The 19,724-nt window shown below is 47.1% G+C and overlaps 1 protein-coding gene across 1 annotated transcript in view; it reads left to right on the plus strand.

Moving 5' to 3' along the window:
* Positions 1-866: 866 nt before the first annotated feature.
* The window catches only part of sdc2 (syndecan 2), a 38,403-nt gene continuing 19,545 nt past the window's right edge, over positions 867-19,724 (plus strand). Inside the window, exon 1 of the mRNA XM_034544432.1 lies at positions 867-1,174. Coding sequence (XP_034400323.1) covers positions 1,115-1,174 — 60 coding nt within the window. The 5' untranslated portion in view covers positions 867-1,114. The remainder of the gene's footprint in view (positions 1,175-19,724) is intronic.

Raw genomic sequence — 19,724 nt, forward strand, 5'->3', positions numbered from 1 at the left:
TCTTTTTAGTGCTAAACTCATCTCTATTGTGCGCAGTCGTGTTGCTAACGGGATGTTGTGCGGTTTAATTCGTAGCATGTATAAAGACCGGCGCATTGATATTACGTCATGCCCAGAGACAGCAGCCACGACCGACTAATCAGACGTGTTCGTATCTGGAGCTGCATAATCCACGCGAGACTTGATTGTAATGTCGTGCAGTGACTGAGTGGAAACGTGGAATCCTCACGAGGAGGGGTAGAGGGGGCGGGGCGGGGGTGTGTGTAAGTGTGGGGGGCAATTAATGATCGTTATCTAAACGTGGAGATAAATGTCCCAATTAGTCTGTTATCCGACCTCCCCGAGGAGCAACACACAAAAAAAACAATAATGAATGTCTATGCGGACTTACAGCACGCCAATACGCAACATAATTGGTTGGTTATGATTACTATGTAATTATTGACTTCCTTTTTGTGTGTGCGTGTGCGTCTGTGGGGGGTGGGGGGGGGGGCTACTTTGTCGCAAGTTCTCTCTCCGTCTCGCGGTGACATGGTCGAAGAGAGCTCACGCACGCACGCACGCACGCACTCGCCATGTGCGCCCGCTTTTGTCGTACGTTATTCTCAAGTGAGCGCGAGAGACGAGAGCGAGGAGCGAGGCGGCTCGTGCCTGATTTCGCTGACACAAGGCGCGCGTGGGGGGGAGGGAGAGACTTTGTAATTACGCCGTGGTTATTTGTGTATCTTTTTTTTCCGGTGAGGGGGGGGAGGGAGGTTGTTGTCAGATTTACGCATACAAAAAAGAAAGAAGTGCTTGGAGAGAGAGAGAGAGAGAGAGAGAGAAATAAAGAGAGCAATAAAGAGAGCGAGCGAGCGAGAGAGAGAGAGAGAGAGAGAGAGAGAGAGAGAGAGAGTGAGTAGGTGAGGGGGGAGGAATAACCAAAACGCAACACGTATCCGGTGGGATCCCACTCCTGAGAGAGAGAGAGAGAGAGAAGCGGCAGGAGTTGGAGCGAAGGGTGCGAGGAAAGCGAGAAGGTAGAGAGAAGAAGACGAAGAGAAGGAGGGAGGAAACATATTGTTTTGGACATTTCGCTCGCAACAACGCGGTTTCCAATTAACGGAGAGGAATAATGAGGAACGTTTGGATAATTTTGACCCTCGGGCTGACCGTCTTCCTATCCGGGGAACGGGTACGTTTTCATTTTTTTATTGTTTTAAAGCAAACTTGGAAAAACGGGGTAAATCACTGTGTGCGCGCGAGGGGGTCCACGTACGGACCGCTCGCTGCTTTTGAAAATGTCTTTTGGTTTGTTCGTTGATTTGTAAAAATGTTTTTGCTCTCGTTTGCACATTGTTTGAGGACCAACAACTCGGGAGAGCGTTTGCTGGTTCCCTTCCACTGTGTTGTGCGAAACGCAAACTGATGGAATAAAGGAGTCCGACGTGTCACTTTGTAGGTTTCTTTCCCCGTTCGACGGGCTCGTGCTACTCGGGCTCACCGCCGCCGCGTCGCACGAGCCCCGCGGCCACGTCTGTGGGAAATCACACCCAGACACCGACATCACGGAGCGGGGCGAGCTCAGAGCGGAGCCCCCTGGAGGTCAACGTGCTTTCTATGTGTGTGTGTGTGTGTGTGTGTGTGTGTGTGTCCAGCGTGAAGCGGTACTTTTTTTTTAAAGAGGACCTTTTTTTTTGTGGATGAAGTTTATTCGAGCTGTGTTTCTTTTCTTTTTTGTTTCTTCTTTCCCCTCTCGCTTAAAACATCTCCCTTCCGAAGGGACGTAGCTCCGATTAAAAAGACACGTTTTTTTAGAGCGAGAAACCATAAGAACTTTTGACGTGGAAGATATATAGACTGATGAACACGGGGGCGCCTCTGCGCGAGCGTCACAGCCGTGCGTGCGTGCGCGCGCACAGCAGGGATTTTGTTGTCGCGTAATGTAGGTTCCATATGTGACAGCTCCGTGCTCACCGAAATAAATGCACCATTGAGGAGATGTCGACATTAATGGAGCCATTCCAGCTTAAAACAAGCATTGAGTGAGTGGGACTGTTTTCCTTAATAGGGCAATACCCCAACTTTGACTCCCCTCCCCCCACATGATGCTTTTTTTCTTGATTTCAGTTTTTAAGTCCCGAGACAGCGTTTGTGTGTGTGTGTGTGTGTGTGTGTGCATGCATGGTGCGTGCGTGCGTGCATCAATCTGCAAATTGGCCGAGGCTTGTCGGAATGACATATTGTGGCACTTGGGTGTGCAGCCCCTGTCATTATTGCCCCCTCCTGTTGTTCCTCTGTGGGTTGCGACTTGTTGCTTGGCGCGGGGCCTCCGATGATCTGATTCAGACTATTGTGGCTTTTTGTTTTGCACGAGGTCACCCTCAGAGTACTTTTTAGTACATGTTTTCTATGATCTATTTTTGTTTGTGTCCCACCAGGGCTGTGCACTACAATTTGCTCCTTTTTATTGAACTCACCTCACACAAACACACATGCGGTGGGCCCCCAAGTATAGATGGGGCGACCATAACATGGGAAGGGTATACAGTACTTCTTATACGTCCCACCACAATTAAGAGAGGCAGTACAAACAGGATCGAGGGATATTGTCCTGGTCACATATTGACTATATCCCACATGCTTTTTTGGTAATAATGTTATAATGTTATAATAATGTGAGATAATCCACAGGATTATCTCACATTATTATAACAGGAATATGACACGATTGACCATGGTCATCTAGATGATTTACACAGACAAATCATACACACTCACACACTTAAACCTGATCAATATCTGTACCTCTCCTTTATCGGCCCCCCCCACAAAGGCCTCAGTGGAACTTGACAAGTGAGCGGGGCATTGATTCTCAATATTGGCACTGGTGTTGACAAGTGGTTGATAACCTGCTTTAGGCACATCTGTCTGCGTTTTAATTACCCTGTCACGTCGCAGGCGTACAGAACAACCGCTCAGATAAAATACACTGCTCCTGGCTCTGAAAAAAACTCATTATTTCATTATCGAGCAAGCGATTTTTATGCCACCCGCAATCACCCGTACGGACATACGAAACCGTTGTGCCTTTGTCGAGAAACCATTTATGTTCCGCTTCTTTTTGTTGTTGTTGGCTTTAGCTAGGAATGCTTCGACAGCATGTGAGGCTCCTGCACACGTCGAAGCCTCTGGTTGAAGGTAAAGACTGTTGTGCAGGATGCAAAGAGAAAGAGCCCGGTGTCCCGTCTCTCATTGGATGAGGTCAACATAGTGTCAACACCCTCTGCTGCATTTATTTATTTATTCTTGTTTTCTCTCAGACTGGTTGCGCCTTGTTTTCTGCTCCTCTGCTTCCAACTTCCAAGGAGGACATTTCTTTTGTGCTTCACCCCCGCGGCGCGTTTCTGTGCGAGTCACTCACCAGATGTTGCGGCCTGTAATTTGTGTCCCGTTTTGGTGGGACGGGTGGGTGTCGTTCACCCTCCCCGTGTACGTCTGCGATTTACAACGCCGGGTTCTGAGTGCCATCTCGCCTATAGCTCTGATGCCGGACTCAAAAAGGGGGGGGGGGGGACTCTCTTTCGAGGGGAGGGTTTGTTTTTTGGAGGATGGAGGAGAAACGGACTCAAGAGATCACACGGAAGTTCAAGGGATTCGTTTGTTATGGACCGACCCCGTCCACGAAGACGATGCCGGGCGGAAGCTGTCTCGGTCCTGTTCAAAAGGACAAGTGAGGTCGGACCGCTCTGATAAACCAACCTCAAACGGTCAAAAAGGAAACGGACATGCCAAGCCTGAGAAAATCCCTTGTAGTATTTCGAGGGTGAAAAGGCCACGGCAGCCACTGCAAGACTTCAACTTGAAGCCGTTGACGGCTTTTTATCCCAGGGAGGGTGGAGTTTGGAGAAAGGAGAAATGAACAGCACGGACGCACACGCGGACCTTCCTCTCAACGTAAGGCCTTCTACGCTGGTCATTCGCTCCTAGATTCACCCAAGAACCAATAACCCACACTACTGTTTCATTTGGTGTAGATTGATGATCTAAAGGCTATTTGAAAAATGTATGAAAGCATGTGTTTTCTTTCTCCCCCAGTCCTCCCAGGCCCTCTTTAAGGCCACCGAGCATAATGCGACCCGTCACTGTTTGATTCACAGCACAAGGCTCTTGGTGCCTGAATGCACATCGGATACTTCCTCTTCATTCACCGGCGTTAAACGCAACGTGCCTCATCTTAAAAAACACTTCATTGCCGATGTACTTCAACGCCGAATAAGTAAAAGGCCTGTCTGCAGTGGGCGGATAAATAACTAACTATTTACCCTCTTCTCCGCCATTCAGTGTCCGAGGGGGTCGAGGAAAGTGTGGTGTGGTAGGTGGGGCAACATGCAAGGATACAAATGAACGTAACGCAGGTTGAGGTGTACGAGAGGGGCACGGCGGAGCAGAGAAATGGAAGGTCGTGGTGCCACGTGGAAGACAAGGCCAGATGCTGTGCTGCCACTGACTGCTGCTTCGCCTGCTGTATATTTAATGATGCTCTTTTATTTTGCATTAACCTAGAAGTCCTCAAACTGGAGACAGTCTCTCCCCCCCTCCCCCTGCTTGCAACTGCTTGTTTTGTCCTACTGTGAAAAAAAAAAATCTTTTTTTCTTTTTCGCAACGAATCCAGCACACAGGAACACAACCTTTGCACTCCTTGCTGGTGTCCGACCCTTTGAGGGTAGGGAGTAAGGAGTACCGGGGGGGGGGGTGGGGGGGAGTGCATTCACCCGGTCCCTGTCTGCCAAGCATTATGCAATTGCTAATGGACTCTACAGAAGGCAAAGGCTGCTGGACCGCTGAGAGCACAACAGCAACCACCACCAACCCTTTTTTTTTTTTTTTTCTTTCTTTTTTCTCCCTCCCCCTGAATCCATCTGTGTCCTCCTGTTTTGTGACCACACACACACACACACTGGCACGCATGCTCTCTTGCCTCCCCCGTGTTGTTTTTCCTCTGTTGCGCCGTTCTCTACCAGCATGGTCAAGATGCCTGCCTGTCATTACCACAGTGTCTTGGATTAGGCCGAGAACAGTGGCATTATATTTCCCTCTCAGGCATCTGGAATGAATGAAGGGAAATAGTATATTTTTCTTCCTTTTTTCCACACAAGACACACCCCCCTTTCCTTTTTTTGGGGGGAGGGGGGGGGGGGGGTTGTAATCCTTTCCCTTCCGCTAGGATGAGAGTGCTCTCATTGCATTTGCCAACATCTGCAGGTCGTATGTGTCTTTTGAAAGGAGCTGCTCCCTCCTCCTCCTCAACAAGTTGCAAGAGGCTCTCACGGTCTTGTGCACACTGGTAAAGACTTCCAAATAGTCGAAAAACCCCTGTTAAGTGTGCATGTGGGTGCGTGTGTGTGTGTGTGTGTGTGTGTGTGTGTTTATAGCCACGTGTTTTAAAATACACTGTCATCTCAGCCACCACGGCACAGGGAAAACTCATCAGGGAGCTGTGGCTTCAGCAGGACGGGGCCTCCCTCAGCTATACAGCGGGCTATCGGAGGCTGCACCGCATCAGACAATGAAAGCGGAGAACATTTAGACACAGTAGACCTAGAACGTTACTCTTTCTCTGTTCCCACTCCGAGCTCTTTCTTCCCTCTTTTCTCTCCTTTTTAATTAGCTTAGCTAATGGAAACTTCCTTGGCAGCACTGCAGTTGAGGGGTTTGTGGTCAGGGGGGAGGGGGGGGGACAACCCTGCGTCAGGACGTCTGTTTTATGCCTTTCTTTTCTTTCTTTTTTTCCTCCCCCAATGGCCTGCTGCCTCCCAGCTTCAGTCGGTATAGGAGGAAGAGATGAAGGGAAAGGAAGGCGCGGGGAAAGAGTGTGAACCCGGCCTTCCTTTTGGTGTCCAGACAGGTCCTGTGTGGTGCGGTCGCTGTGTGAGGTGTGAAAAGTGTCTAACTTGGCAGGGTGATGAAACGAAAGAGACAAACCCATGTGGTTAAAAAGAGTGCTGGCGGTATGTGACAGACAGTCTGCTTCAGGATCGGTTTGTATGAGTTATGCCTAAATTGATTTAAAAAGGAATATATATATATATATATATATATATATATCTTGTTGGATCTCTTGTTATCCCCAACGAAAGATATTCAGTTTGATATAAAACCTTATGTCTGGCATTACATTAGTTTTCAGCTCTACTTTGTTGAATGTCACACCTTGATGCAATACCGGTGTGTAGATTTTACAACCATCATGAGAATCGTACATTGCGGGGTTGATTGCACCGTGAGGTCACCATGGCCGAAAAAAGCGGTGGTGTTTCCCGAGCACCAGATCCACTTTCGGAAAACCGTCTCATTTTACTCTGACAGCCGGCTCAGCGAAGTCCTGGTTCCGGTTCTCCCGTGCCTCCCCTTTTCCTCCAGTGGGGCCTCCAGCAGTGTGTTGGCTCCCAGTGGGGACCGGCGGAGCAGCGCTGCTCTGCTCCTGGCCGGAGGAGGATTTGCCGCTGCCGGCCACTCGGCTCCCGCCACAGCTTCCAACTGCAGGTCAAAGTCGACAGTGAAGCCGGAATCTGGGTCGGCCGGCAATGGACAGCCGGGTTCCTGGTGAACCTCCGTGACTTTGTCTGATTTGGCCAGAACATCCTCGCTGATGGTCCGGTTGACTCATGTAGGTCACATGTAGGCATCTGTAATATAATTGAGTTATTTTTTATTTTTTTTAATCGCTGGTTAGAATTTCCTCACCGTAACTTTAACCGTACGGCTAGAAGTCCGACAGTAGACAGCTCGCCTCATATTGCTCCAACCAAGGAAGGTCTTTTTAAAGTTGTTGTTAACACGGATTGCGGTCCGTTCAGGTTTCGTTTGTCGGCTCGTCAAAGAAGCGAGGTGAAATCAAAAGCTGCTTGTGAAACCTTCTTGGTTGACTTGAATAGACAACGATCTTGAGGCCCCAAATGGGTTCCATCTGTATACTGCCCTAAAAACAAATGGCAGGCATTTTGAAGCCATGACGTCACCTGTTTTTTTTTTTCTTTCTTCCACCCAACTCCCCGAGATCGCTGTGGATAAAAACATTTTTTAAAAAGCGGCCCGGCACATTTAACACATCTGCGCTCTCACCCCTATTCACGAGCAAACATTATCGCCTCTAAAAGGCGCCAAATTGATATCGGCATTGGCGGAGCAAATATTTTTCGCGACGTCTGGCGTTTCCATTATTTCGGCCCTGTCTCGAATCACAACGGCACCGAATGAGCTTGAGGCGTGTAACTCGTGCTTTCTGCGCAGGGCGTATCGCCGACCGCAAATTATACTCCACGCACACTCACTTAATCTGGAGCCGTTTTCATGAGGGAAACTCTGGGACTCCGGAGGGTATTTGTGGAAGGTGATGAGCTGGAGAGAGGAATTAATTAGTGAGCTCCCCCGCATGGTACGGAGCACTCTTTCCTCTCTGCGCATGCTGCTGTGTAAACTCCTTTAGCTCTTAGTGACGAGCAGCACCTTTTTTTTTTAAAGGCTACAATTAAGCGCTCATGAATATTCATTATTTGAGATGTGTTCGTCATTGTAACGCATCACAGAAAAAGAAAAGAGGAAGTAGCCGTGTTTCCATCCCTGTCTCCATGTGGGTAGTTGTGGGTAGTCTCAGAAGACTCCCGAATGCTTCCAGCTTTTAATAATTTCCCTCTGAGCAGCGCATACATAACCTGTAATTTGATAACTAGCCGGTTGATCCTATGCTTGGAAACCCGTCTCCAGCACTCAACATTTGAGTCTTCAGCCGTACTTTCTCATCCTCGTTTTAAAATCCCGGTTTTGGGTTTTCTTCATTTCCTTGTTTTGACTCGGAGGAACCGAGACGCCGAGGCCGCTGGCCAGATGTTCCGAGTGCTGCTGTGGCAGGCGTCCGATGTTTGAAAGTCTAAACTGTGACCACATCAGCAAGCCGGTCCAGACAGTGACTCGCACTGTACGGCTGAATGAGCTGGAGCGGTGAAAAAGGGGGCAAACGTATAAAGGGACATTGCTGGGCTCTAAATTAAAGAAAATACTTGGAGGGGAGTTTTCATTTGCGACTGAGGATCAAACTGAGGACCTTTTTCACACCGAGTCTGGGACCAATTTATAGTCTCTAGTCTGGAAAAAATACATTTCATGTTGTTTTTCTTTCTCCAAAATGACTTGCAGTGGAGGGAAAAAGTAAAACTTTTGAACATAGCTCCTCCGATGCTCAGAAATGAACATTCTACACTTGAACACATATTTATGAATATTAAATTCAATTTCGGCTAATAGAGTCCCCCAACATACGACTTACTGGCCCTTTTTTTTTGAAGACTATCATTACTTCTCTGCACAGTTGGAATCTTTTTAACATCTGGACTGCTGTTTGCAACTGCGTTGGATATTCTGTACTGTACATATAAAAAACATATAAGACATTTCTTGCAGTAAATCTGACACACGCAATTAACTGAGCAGCCCCAGGCCAAAATGCATGGCCTATCGTACCGCACGCCGTGGTTGTTAACATGATCAGAGGCATCAATGTGGCGACTCTACCAGGCCAGTTAATCTGTACTAATGCACTCTGTTAACAGCCATCTGTGATCTCGACTGTGACTGTAAACCCTTTCAGCAGAGCATGATGCCCCGGTAGTCAGTCCTCCATTGGATTTATCATTCAGCCCTCCCCGCCCCCCGGAGAGGCTTTAGACCCAGGAAAACGTGTCAGATGGAATCCATTTTGCCGTGGGTGTAAAATGTCCAGGCGAGGTCTCTGAACAAGCAGAGGCTGCATGTGTCATGTGCACAGTAGGCGACGTGGTGTAGTGACCCCGTTGCCTATCAAAAAAGAGCAAACGTTCATTAGTTATCACACGGTCAAAAACTGTGTGCTCCTGCCGATCTAGCGACACCTGGCCCGAGTGACCCTCCTGATTATATTGACCTCTTGCCCGATTGACAGCGGGCCTCTGCCCCCAAGTGGTGGGAGGTCCAACAAAACAAAACAAACAAAATGGCTCTGCCACATGGCGTGACTCTTTTAACTGGGAGTCTGTTTTTGGCAACCTGTTTGGAAATTTGAAACGGATATATAACAGATAATACCCCCCCCCCCCCCCCCCCCCCCCCCCCCCCACAAACATTTCACACACAGTATGGACATTTGAAGACATTCAACAGTTATTAATGTTGTCCTCATTGACACTCCTGTCCCTCTCTTTTTTGGATTTTTCCATCTTGGCCTATCTTTTGCTTTCACCCCCCCCCCCAAAAAAAATACAAGCCCTTTTGACAGCGACGTCAGCCAAGGTCATAGCTTCACTTCTAATCCGTTTTTCAAGCTATGCCTGGACAGGTTTTCACGGTGTAATGGAAGCAGGCAGGCAGGGTGCAAAGCTTGATTACCGCGATGATGATAATTTGTTTAATCAAGTGATTGGTTGGGCGAGTGGAGCGGCTGCACGGCCACTGTCCTCCAGGCTGGGCAGGATATCCTTTTCTGGCCCGGGAGTCTCCTGGCTTTTCACAGTCTCTGTGGGGATTTTGAGGGGTTCATCACAAATAATTAAATAGTGGATAGAAAGCAAACGAGGGATCTTCAGAAGCTTTAAGCAGCTTTCAGCCTCAGAACATGTTGGCCGACTTCTGTGATCTTCTCCAATATCCGCTGGTGGCTGCTCAATTAACCTTCGAAACCGTCCTCGGGCAAACACTTTCTTTGTTTTCACAATGTCATCGTTTTAAAAGTTTAAAAGGCACACTTTGGCGGTTTTGACCACAGATATGGAGACATTGGGTGCGGAGTCGCTCCCAATCTCTGGATTCTTAACCAAATTCTGTGGTTTGGAGTTTAGTTTCTCTCACTGCGTTTCCCGTTCGTACTTTCAGATGCTTTGTTTCACTGTCTCGCTTTCAGACGTGTTGGAGTCAACTTGTCCGGATGAGGCTGCTTCATAATAATACAAAATAATTCCAGGGCCCTATTGTGGAGAGAATGTGGAGCTTTGTTAACGGCTATTCTCCATGAATACTAAGTCTACTGATACAGCGGGGAGGAAGAATAGGCGGCCAAAATAACAGGGGGGCCTTTTATCGTGAAAGATATAGAAAATGATACGTGTTCATCTATCGTTTTACATCTTTTTCTTTCACCACCAGTGCAGCCGTGGTGGCACCTTCAAGCGGGTAGCCCGTTGTGATGCAAACCCCTGTACACGGTGGGCTGTCTAAACCGAGTCGGACCAAGCCAGCGCATGTGCATGGAAAAAAAATTGGCTGAGGATGACTAGGAAAATAGTTGAATTGTGTCTGCTGTGACTGGAGGAGCTTTGTCCAGTCTGAGAACATGTCTCGGCCTTTCTTCCAAACCGAGAGTAAAATTAGAACCAGTCATTTGAATTTGCCAGGCAGGAAAAAAAAAGAAAAAAAAAAGGCCTAACAAAAGAATGCTATTGAGTTGTATTATGGGAAGAAAAATCTTAGTTTTTTACGAGTCCACCTCGACATCTTGGATGTAGAATCCTAAATTGCTGAATGTTTCCGACCCAACGAAGCTTCTTTTGCCATATGATACCTGCCAAAAAGACTGCGGTGACCACAAGAGACTCGTCTTGTTCCATCTGCAGTGCGACGGGCATCTGCAAACATCTGTTGCCTGGTGGCGTCTCATCAAGAAGCTGTTTTATATCTTCAGATTATAGTTTTTGACCACTCACGATGTCTCTCTTGAGACCCCAGCATGCTCGTGCCGAGTTAGGCAGAAAAAAGAAAAAAAACCTTGAGCACAGGGTGGAGCGCCAGTCGGCCAGCATCTTGTGTTGTTTCAGACCCTTTTCAGGAAAGCCAGACTGCACTCTTCAGAAACCACACATTCTTGCAGAATTACAGCACAGGAAAAAGAATCGTGGAAAGGCGATGTAGTGAGCAAAAGGGAGCGTGGGGGTTTGGCAGAAGCATTAAAAGACACTTTTAGCTGCAGGAGTTCTGTCAGCGATATTTCTCCCGCGTCGAAAAAAAAAAGAAGACTAAAGATGTCTCTCTTCTGTAAAAGAGATTGGGCCCGTGCTAATTGTGTGTGCTCTCCGTTGAATGTGTTTCTCTGTCTTTCAGAGTCTTCCGCAAAGTCATTAAAGATTGAAAACGCAGCCTCGCTGTGGTTGAAGCACTGGCCCTATTTTGGTTGCCAGAAGTCAATTATTTACATTGGGTGGAACATAAATAAGAATGTTGCCCCATCAATCAAAGGCTCACACGCAGACGCACACACACATACAAAAAAGTCACACAAAAAGTCACACAAAATTATCCCCAAGAAACCCAGTTTTGTGTGAGCTTGTTTTTAATTTACCAGCTTATGAAACGCATGCAGTCCTCCAAAGGAGTCTAATCAAAGCTGAAATGCAACATGTGATGCACCCAGAATAACGTGAGCTGTTTACTCGTATTCCTGCGCTGTACTTGTGGGCTCTCAGTTGTTTTGATAGGAGAAGGCGGCATTTAGCATCGAGCAGCTGACCTGCATATGTAAAACATTTGTCAAACAGCACCGGCAGACAGACGTGCATTACAGCGGCGCCCTCTTTGGGTGATTGGGGTTTTGATCCCGGAGGGTGCACTTGCAGCGAATCGGGCGCTGCTGAGAAAAACGCCAGTCGCTCCATTTGTTTTGAATGTGTTTGACTCGCGACGTTGTGGATCAAAACGTTGAAAAGGATCAACTTTTGGAGGAAAATAACAACACGACAATCGCGCAACCGGCGATCCAAAGCTGAACAACCCAGAGGCAACAAACGGCGTCAGTCACTTGCTGTTCGTCTGCTTTTTTTTTGCAGAGATTAGAAAACCTGTGTGGTTGTGTGGACCCTGAGTCTGGCAAGCGGCTACGCTCATGCACACATAATTAGACGTCATTAATGTGCAATTACATGAGTCATGCTGAGCCCACGTTGTATCCAGTCACTGTTCACACTGGAGCCCACTGAGAGCTGCATGCTCTTTCTTTTTCTTTTTTTTTTTTCACTGTCATGATTTTTCTTGCCCATCTTTGTCGAATAGAAGTCCTGCTTTTGGAAATGCTCAATTATATGCCCCTCCTCCACACACACACACACACACACACACACACATACACACACTTTGCTCTCACTTTACAACTGTCAGAGGCTACATTTCTAAAGGCCAAAATGGTTGAAACCCTGAAATAAGTTAAACATTGCTAGAGTCTTGAGGTCCGCATTCCTGCAGTTTTTCAGGATCAGAGAGGAAACTATTTTTTGGGGGGGGGGTGGCCATAGCAACATTTAACACCTCTAGAATGTGTCAAGACATTACCTCAGCGCTGCCATTCGGAGCGTCAGCCCACAGGAGCACTCGGAGCCTGCTTCTGCTCGACACTGGCCGTTTTGATAAAGAATCTCTTGTCTGTCGGACCGACTTGGAAATGAACTCAAGGCAGCTCCTGGCTTTTAATAACAGCACTTTACAGAATACCAAAACGTCCTTCTCTGCCCATGCTATCACGAAGGTCGTTTGTGCCCACTCTAATGCAACCCACGGGAGCATTTCCTCAGTTGACTCCCTTACCGGTGGCAGGAGATCAACGCCTCCTCGTTCTCGGTTTTAAACCGTTTGGTAATGTTGAGTCGACAAAACTACTTAATAAGGTTTAGGAAAATATCTTGTTTTTTGTTTAAAGTAGTGTTATGCTAATGACATAATTTAACAAGTCAGATTGTATAGAAGTCTGAGAAAATGACTCTTGATTTATTCCCTCAGTAAACATTGTAAATCAATCGCTAGTTTCAAATCGTCTTCAATACAGCATGATGTTCATTTATAACAACATGGTACAGTTTAGAGAAAAAAAAAAAAAAAAATAGACCAGATTACCGGGTCGCTGCCGAGACCGGAGATGTTTACGGAGCCACTGCGTCCCATTCCAAATATGGTAACTTCGTATTTTTGTTTTGTAAAATGTTGTCACTAATTTAGTTGTCCGTGGTTGACATGTTGTCTCTGGTTTGAATAAATGGGGATTACAGTGTTTTTCTGAGGCTTTACATGCATGACTCGAATAATGACCTCCGTCTGTAACTCAAGTCATCTCACATTATCATGTGACACGGTGGCCCAGACTGGATTAGAGCCAGATGATGAAGCCGTCTACAAACAAAATGCTCCGATGGCAGGACTTCTCACGTTGGTCATGAACGCATCAAAACACACATTGCTTCGCTAAGGTTGAGAGCCAGTATTGCAGTGAGTAGAGGCCTAAATGTACAGAGGCCCGGCTAGCCGCTCTTACCATTTCTGTTACTCTCGTTCAGCATTTCTGGGATCGGTTCAATAACAAATACTTAATACAAAGTAGCTGCAGCTCCCATGAAAATGTAACAGAACGGTTCCGTTTTCATAACATCCACCCACGCTTTACTTTAATGTCATTTTCTGACCTTTCAGCAGCACTCTCTGCCCTTTTAAAGCACTCAAGTCGCTTTCGACTTGTTGCTTTTGTCAAGCTGGTGACCTGCGATGGTTAATGGGCTTCTGGGAAATGGCGTGCACCAAATGGCAGCTGAATACTGAATACACAGCTGTTAAATTAGTACAAATGTCAATGTGATTTGGTTTGAGGTGTTTTTAATTAACAGAACAGTTAGTTTTATTGTGATAGTCGTATTAAAAAAAAACCCCAAAAAAGTAATTATTTAGACTGTAATTAATGTGAACAGAACAATGTGGCAACTCACATTTCACCAGTGTGCTTCTGAATCGGCCTCGGTACAGTTTGTGACACAAACACATTGTGCCCCGGACAAACTGGCTTGCTGACTATTAATACCCCGTGCATACTGTGCTGAAGGTGACGGCACTCGTACACCGAGGGCTGCCAAGTCTCCCTCACCCCCAACCCACCCAGTCGCACCGTGTATCTGCTGCTTCTCAAAGTCTGAAAAGTTCACACCAAGTTCTTTTTAAAAAAAAAATCATTTTGTGGACGAAAGCCGAGACGTACTTTGTTTCATTTGACAAGCCGCGAGCCGTCAGGAATCTGTTGCTTTCTGAGTGAGGTGGAGGGGAGATGGACGAGCAAAAAAAGTATGAATTACCAATTTGTCTCGCTGAGATGCAGCTAAGGATGTTCTGACCTCCCTCGATGCTTCCTGCAGGCATGCCATTTCATGTACTTTTTAAAGGAGCCATGTCATGCTCATTTTCAGGTTCATACTTGTAGTTTGGATTTTTTTCGTCAAACATCCGTTAATGTTCACAAAACACAACATTTTCCTCATACTGTCTTTCCGGATATACTTGTATTGATCCTGTTGCCTGAAACGCTTGGTTTTAGCTCCTGCGTCTTTAAGACCCCTCCTCCCGAATGTGTGACATAGGAAGGGGAGACAAATCTGAGTGGTTTGTTGAGACACGTGTTTTTATTACCACAAAGATAATGACTGGGTTGTCTTATTTCACAGTTTGTGGGTTGGCAGGCCCTGCAGACACCCCAAAATGCACAATATATGTCCCCCTTTTTAAAAGAGGCCAGAACAGCGTTCTACACAGATCTCACCCTCCTGAGGGTTTTTTTCCCCTCAACTCTGTCTGCAGGTTGACTGACTGACCTGATATGCGTCAGCGAGTGTTCGGCCAACGAGGAAAACCACACATGCGTATTATGTGCAAACCACACATGCTAACACGCTCACTGCTGGTCAGGATTAGTCCTGGATAATGGGATCAGAGATCACCACCTGCCGCTCCTCTCCCGTCGTCCCCATGCTTTCCCGTTCCTTCCTGTTTATCCGTTCCTTAAACCGCCACCGGTCCCCCTCTCTCACTTTCACAGCCCGTCTCTTTCTGACAGTTTATAATGTGTGTGACTCTACGTTGACCTTCCTGTCCGTAAATAGCAAACGCATTATCCCTGCTATAGAAGTGATAGTTTGCCGCGATTTTTATCCGTGACCTTTTTTTTCTTCTTTTTTTTAAACCATCCTGTTTCTTATTTATTTTTCTTGCACTATCCCCTCCATCATCCCATCTCGGGTTCCTCCTCCCCTCACACCGTAGTCCGGTGGCCCGCTGACGACCCTCGAGTCCAAATCTATCCTCTTAAGGAAAAGGCCTGGATGGGAATTCAATCGCTGCACCGCAAGGGTTGAACCAGATCAGCTAACAGAGCGGCACAATCGCTCTCCTGCCTCTTACCCCCCCCTCGCTCCAAGCATAACTCTGCTTCACCCCCCCCCATCTGGCTTTCATCTCAGGTGATAAAGGCCTATTTGTCAGAGCTGGCAGCAGTGAGAGAGATTGTCGTTCTGGATGAAGGAATGTGGCACATCATCATTTTTTTTCCTTCCCCCTGCATGCTGATAAGCGCATAAATGGCTACATGTATTAACAGGCATAACAAATGTGTTTTTGGTTACCTGTTTTTCCATGTCATCTAAAATACATGAGGTCAATTTGTAAACGGGCAAACCATTTCCAGTTTTTGGTTGAAGGGCGGCTAACGTGTTTTTCAACCTTGTTTGTCCATGTTTTTGTACCTTTTTAGTGAGTCATGGTTACAACTATTTAGTTTAATTCGTCCAGCATTGTGGCAAAACGCTGCAGACGGCAGCTACTAAACGGGGTGCAACGCACATCCTTTTAAAGTGCTGGTTTGAAGCACTGACAGGCTCTGATTGTTACCGTAAGTGTGTGACAACATTATGGAAAGGACCACTACAGTAAAATACCTGTTGCTCCGAGAAGTCTCGTTCTGAAACCTCGCCTCGCATCCAAGAAAATAGTGGCCGCCTTGAAAATACAGTAGTTCCCCTTTTAAATTGAAATAGAACAGATTAATATGTTGTTTTTTTTACACATTTTCTTACATTGCGGCGAGTCGAGCTTTCAAGAGCCCCCGTTCCTCCTCCAATCCATCCTCTATATCTGTCGTATTTAATGTGGTGAGGAAGACATGTGGCACAGCTCGACCCGGCAGTCCCCGAGAGAGCTTTCATGTCGTGGCGTTAATGATCTGACGAAGAAGAGCGCAGGGTTTCTCTTTTTTCTTCTTTGGCAACAGATCGATCGGAGACACAAACGCAGAGACGAAGAGGCGCTAAAATGTAGAGGGGGAAACAAACTGGACTATATTAAGGTTGAAACCGGTTACGTAGTTCATCCATCAAGGAAACACGTGAACACACACACACACACACACACACATTCATGTACACGAGGGAGCACAAATGCAGACGCGTGATGCTGAACACGGGAACACACACACACACACACACACCTTGCCCTGTTTTTTATAACACCAGTGAAACGCACACGCTTTTAAAAGGTCGGAGCTGATGAAAGCCATGCCCTTTCTTGACAAAGTGACAGAGAAAACCGGGCTGTGTGAGGTGTGACAGACAAGAAACCGTGAATAATCCATCAGCTGCTGCTGCTGCAAAAAACTTATTTTTTGCCCCCCCTATTGACCCGAAAAAAAAGACAAATGATTGACTAATTAACCTCCCTTGTGTGGAACAAACTGTTATTTCATTGATATTCTGAGCTAAAAGTGAGTTGACCCTGCACCTTGATTGTTACAAGACAAGTTGATTAGCTTAGCTCATAGTCTGGAGCGCATGATCAGTGATGAATGACTTTGCCCCCCCCCCACCCCCCCACCCCCCTCCTGAGCTTTAAACTATGTGCATGCCATTGTTGCAAAAGATTAAGGGCACTGAGTTTAAAACACTTTAAAGTCTCCCTTTATGTTAGACATGCATGCCCGAGGTGGAGCAGCTGATGGGAGACGGAGGACGACGTGTATTGTTTTTCTTCTCTTCCCCGTACGCAGCGGCCATTTCTTCACACGGCCAGCATTTGAACAACTGTTGTGTTCAAGAACAAAGAGTCCAAGTACAAAGCATCCACACACGGGCATCATGGAACAAATGCACACACGTACACAAAGCCTAATTATAGTGATCGGGTTCAAACAAACACACATTCCAGTTGTGTGTTTGTGTGCGCGTTTTGTTGACAAAAGTTCAGGAGGCGGTGCCGAACACGGGACTCTGACTGACCCCAACGGTGACTATACTGTGTATGTGTATACACTATATAATGTGGGGAGATTACTACACACACGCACACACACATGCTCATATATCTTCCATAACTGCGTGTGCACACAAATATTCATTTAAATTGACCCGTCCAGCAGCAGCACCTGTGTCAATGCAGGAATGGTTGATATTGCAGGCTTGAAAGACTGCATTCATCCTTTTCCAGAGCACTGACAGCCTCATGGATGAACTGTGCGTGTGTGTGTGTGCTTGTAAAGCTATCTTTGTGAGCACAAATGAGTCTCAGACCTTCAGAGTGAGGACATGTTGGTTGGCCCTCACTTTGGGAGAGACCTTCAAAAGGCCTGTTTGAGGGTTCGGGCTTGGTTTTAAGGTTCGGGCTATCATTAAATTTAGGTCAGGGGTCAGGGTTTACGATTGGGGTCAGGCATTTAGTTGTACTGGTTAAGGTTATGGTAAGGTTAAGGTAAGGGGGGCTAGGGAATGCATTACGTTAAGGAGTGTCCTCACAAAGATAGAAGTACAAGGTGTGTGTGCATTTGAGAGGGAGAGGGACAGGGGCGGACTGTGTTTGTGCACACTGTATGACGTCGGGTCAATGCACAGGTCAAAGCAACCCGGTCTATAGTTTGTGTGTTCGTGAACATGTGGCAGCTCACGTGTTCATGCACATCTGAGGTGTGTGTGTGTGTGTGTGTGCGTGTACCGAAGGCACCATGCTAAAAATGTGTGTGCTGCCTGTGGCACAGGTGTGTGTGTGTGTGTGTGTGTGCACAGCCGAGGTTTACATAACACGCGGCGCGATAGATCTCAGGCAGGAGCCCCGTGAAGCTTTGCATAACGGTGGCTGTATTTATTTAGGAATGTTTTTTTCCAACGCAAATGAAACCAAAGTTTGCCAAATCTGTCATAAGTCATTTCCAGATTTGTGAATTCATCCAGAACACTGAACCTGAAATGTCATACAGGAGCCGCGATTCCCGTTCTTTTCCATTTTGAAAACGGTTCATCAAATGACGTATTTGTGTATCGACATCAATCAGCCATTTAGTCTGGTGGCAAAGTGGCAAAAATTCTGACCACAAATCCCCCCCCCCCCCCCCCCCCCCCCAAAAAAAAAGGTGTGAATTCTATTCGTTGTTCACGGCCCTGGTGTGTGACCATAAAAGGACCGTTTTGGCAGTATGTCACGGCAGCAAGTGCCGCCATGTTGCGAGAGCTGACCTACTCCAGAAAGGAGAAGGAAGTGGTCAGACATCAAAGAAAGGCCAGACATGGCCAACCACCGGCGGGGGAACCGAGGACACGAGCTCATGGCGTCTATAATTGGAGACTTCCTCATCAGCAGCAGACTCAGATCTGGGAGTCACTAAAGTGGCGCATTATGTTCTCGAATGAATTTTTGTTGTAGACGTTCACTTGTCCACTTCGTGTTTGCACGAAAGGACGTGTTGAAACGATGTCTGCAAATGACGCTCCTGGTACTTCTGCATCCTAACACTTACTGATTTAGGATGCGATAAGAACGATAAGAAAATCTGACCCGGCTCATTATCCTGACAGTAAACTGTACCTTAAGGTGGAGGTTAAGCCTCCGCTAATAATCGCTGAAAGGCTTTTCCATCCATCCATCCCCCCCCCCCCCCTGTCTTCTTAGCGGGCCCGGTCCAAGGACACGAGATAAAGAAAGACCTGTTTTCCCTCTCTCGCACTCCCCTTACAGATGGTCTTGGCACCCTCTCTTGAGTGTTCCTCCTTCCCAGCTTTTCAAACCAGGAGGAGTCCGTCTGTGTGTCGGCCGCTGTCAGTTCTCAGTTCTCAACCGAACCCGTCCCCCCGCCCCCTCTTCTTCACCCCCCCCACCCCCCCCACCACCCCCCGTACGCTCTCATCAAGGGAGCGAGCAGCCTATCGGCGCAGCGAGGTAGAGAACAGTCACACTAGCGGTGGATGAATATGCGAGCATTCCTTCGAGTGTTATGCAGCGGGCCTGAAAGACGAGAAGTGTTGCACAGGCAGCGACTGGGGGGGGGGGGTGTTGCACAGCCTCTTCTATTCCACTTTCTCCCAATGTACACCCCGGCGGCTCCTGGGAGAGTACCTGCAAAAGTTAGCAGCATAAGTATTCATTTCATTTCCTGCTCTCGCATTGACGAAAAGGCGAGGGTGTGGTGTAATGTACAGCTGTGGGGCCTGAAAGCAAAGCTGAGCGAGTACTGATGTGGGTTACAGGTGAAAATCATCTGCTTCTTCATTTTTTTTTTTTTTTTCGGGAGGGAAAACGAGAACGCTGCACCGATTGAGGGGCCACATGCCCGCTTAGTTTTGCGTCCTTTTAGGAAGTGAGCGAATGGAGGAATTACTTTTAATTATTTTTTTTTTTTTTTTTTTGACAGAGCAAGCTTTTGTCACGATGCTTAATGTTCTCCCCGGGTTTAGTGGCCACTGCAGGCTCCGTCGGGTATCGGCCGTGATTTGGTTTGGATACGAGAGAGAATAGAATCAGAGGACCTCTTTAGTCCAGATGGAGGTTGCCATGGGAGCCAGAGGTTATTAATGAAAAGCGTTAAAGTCCATGACTATTCTGTCTCAAAGTGTGTTTACGCGTTCTCTGCCTGCGTCAGCCATAATTGTTGCCTTCACCCTCGGGCTTT

Source organism: Cyclopterus lumpus, chromosome 11 (genome assembly GCF_009769545.1).
Source record: "Cyclopterus lumpus isolate fCycLum1 chromosome 11, fCycLum1.pri, whole genome shotgun sequence".
NCBI lineage: Eukaryota > Metazoa > Chordata > Actinopteri > Perciformes > Cyclopteridae > Cyclopterus > Cyclopterus lumpus.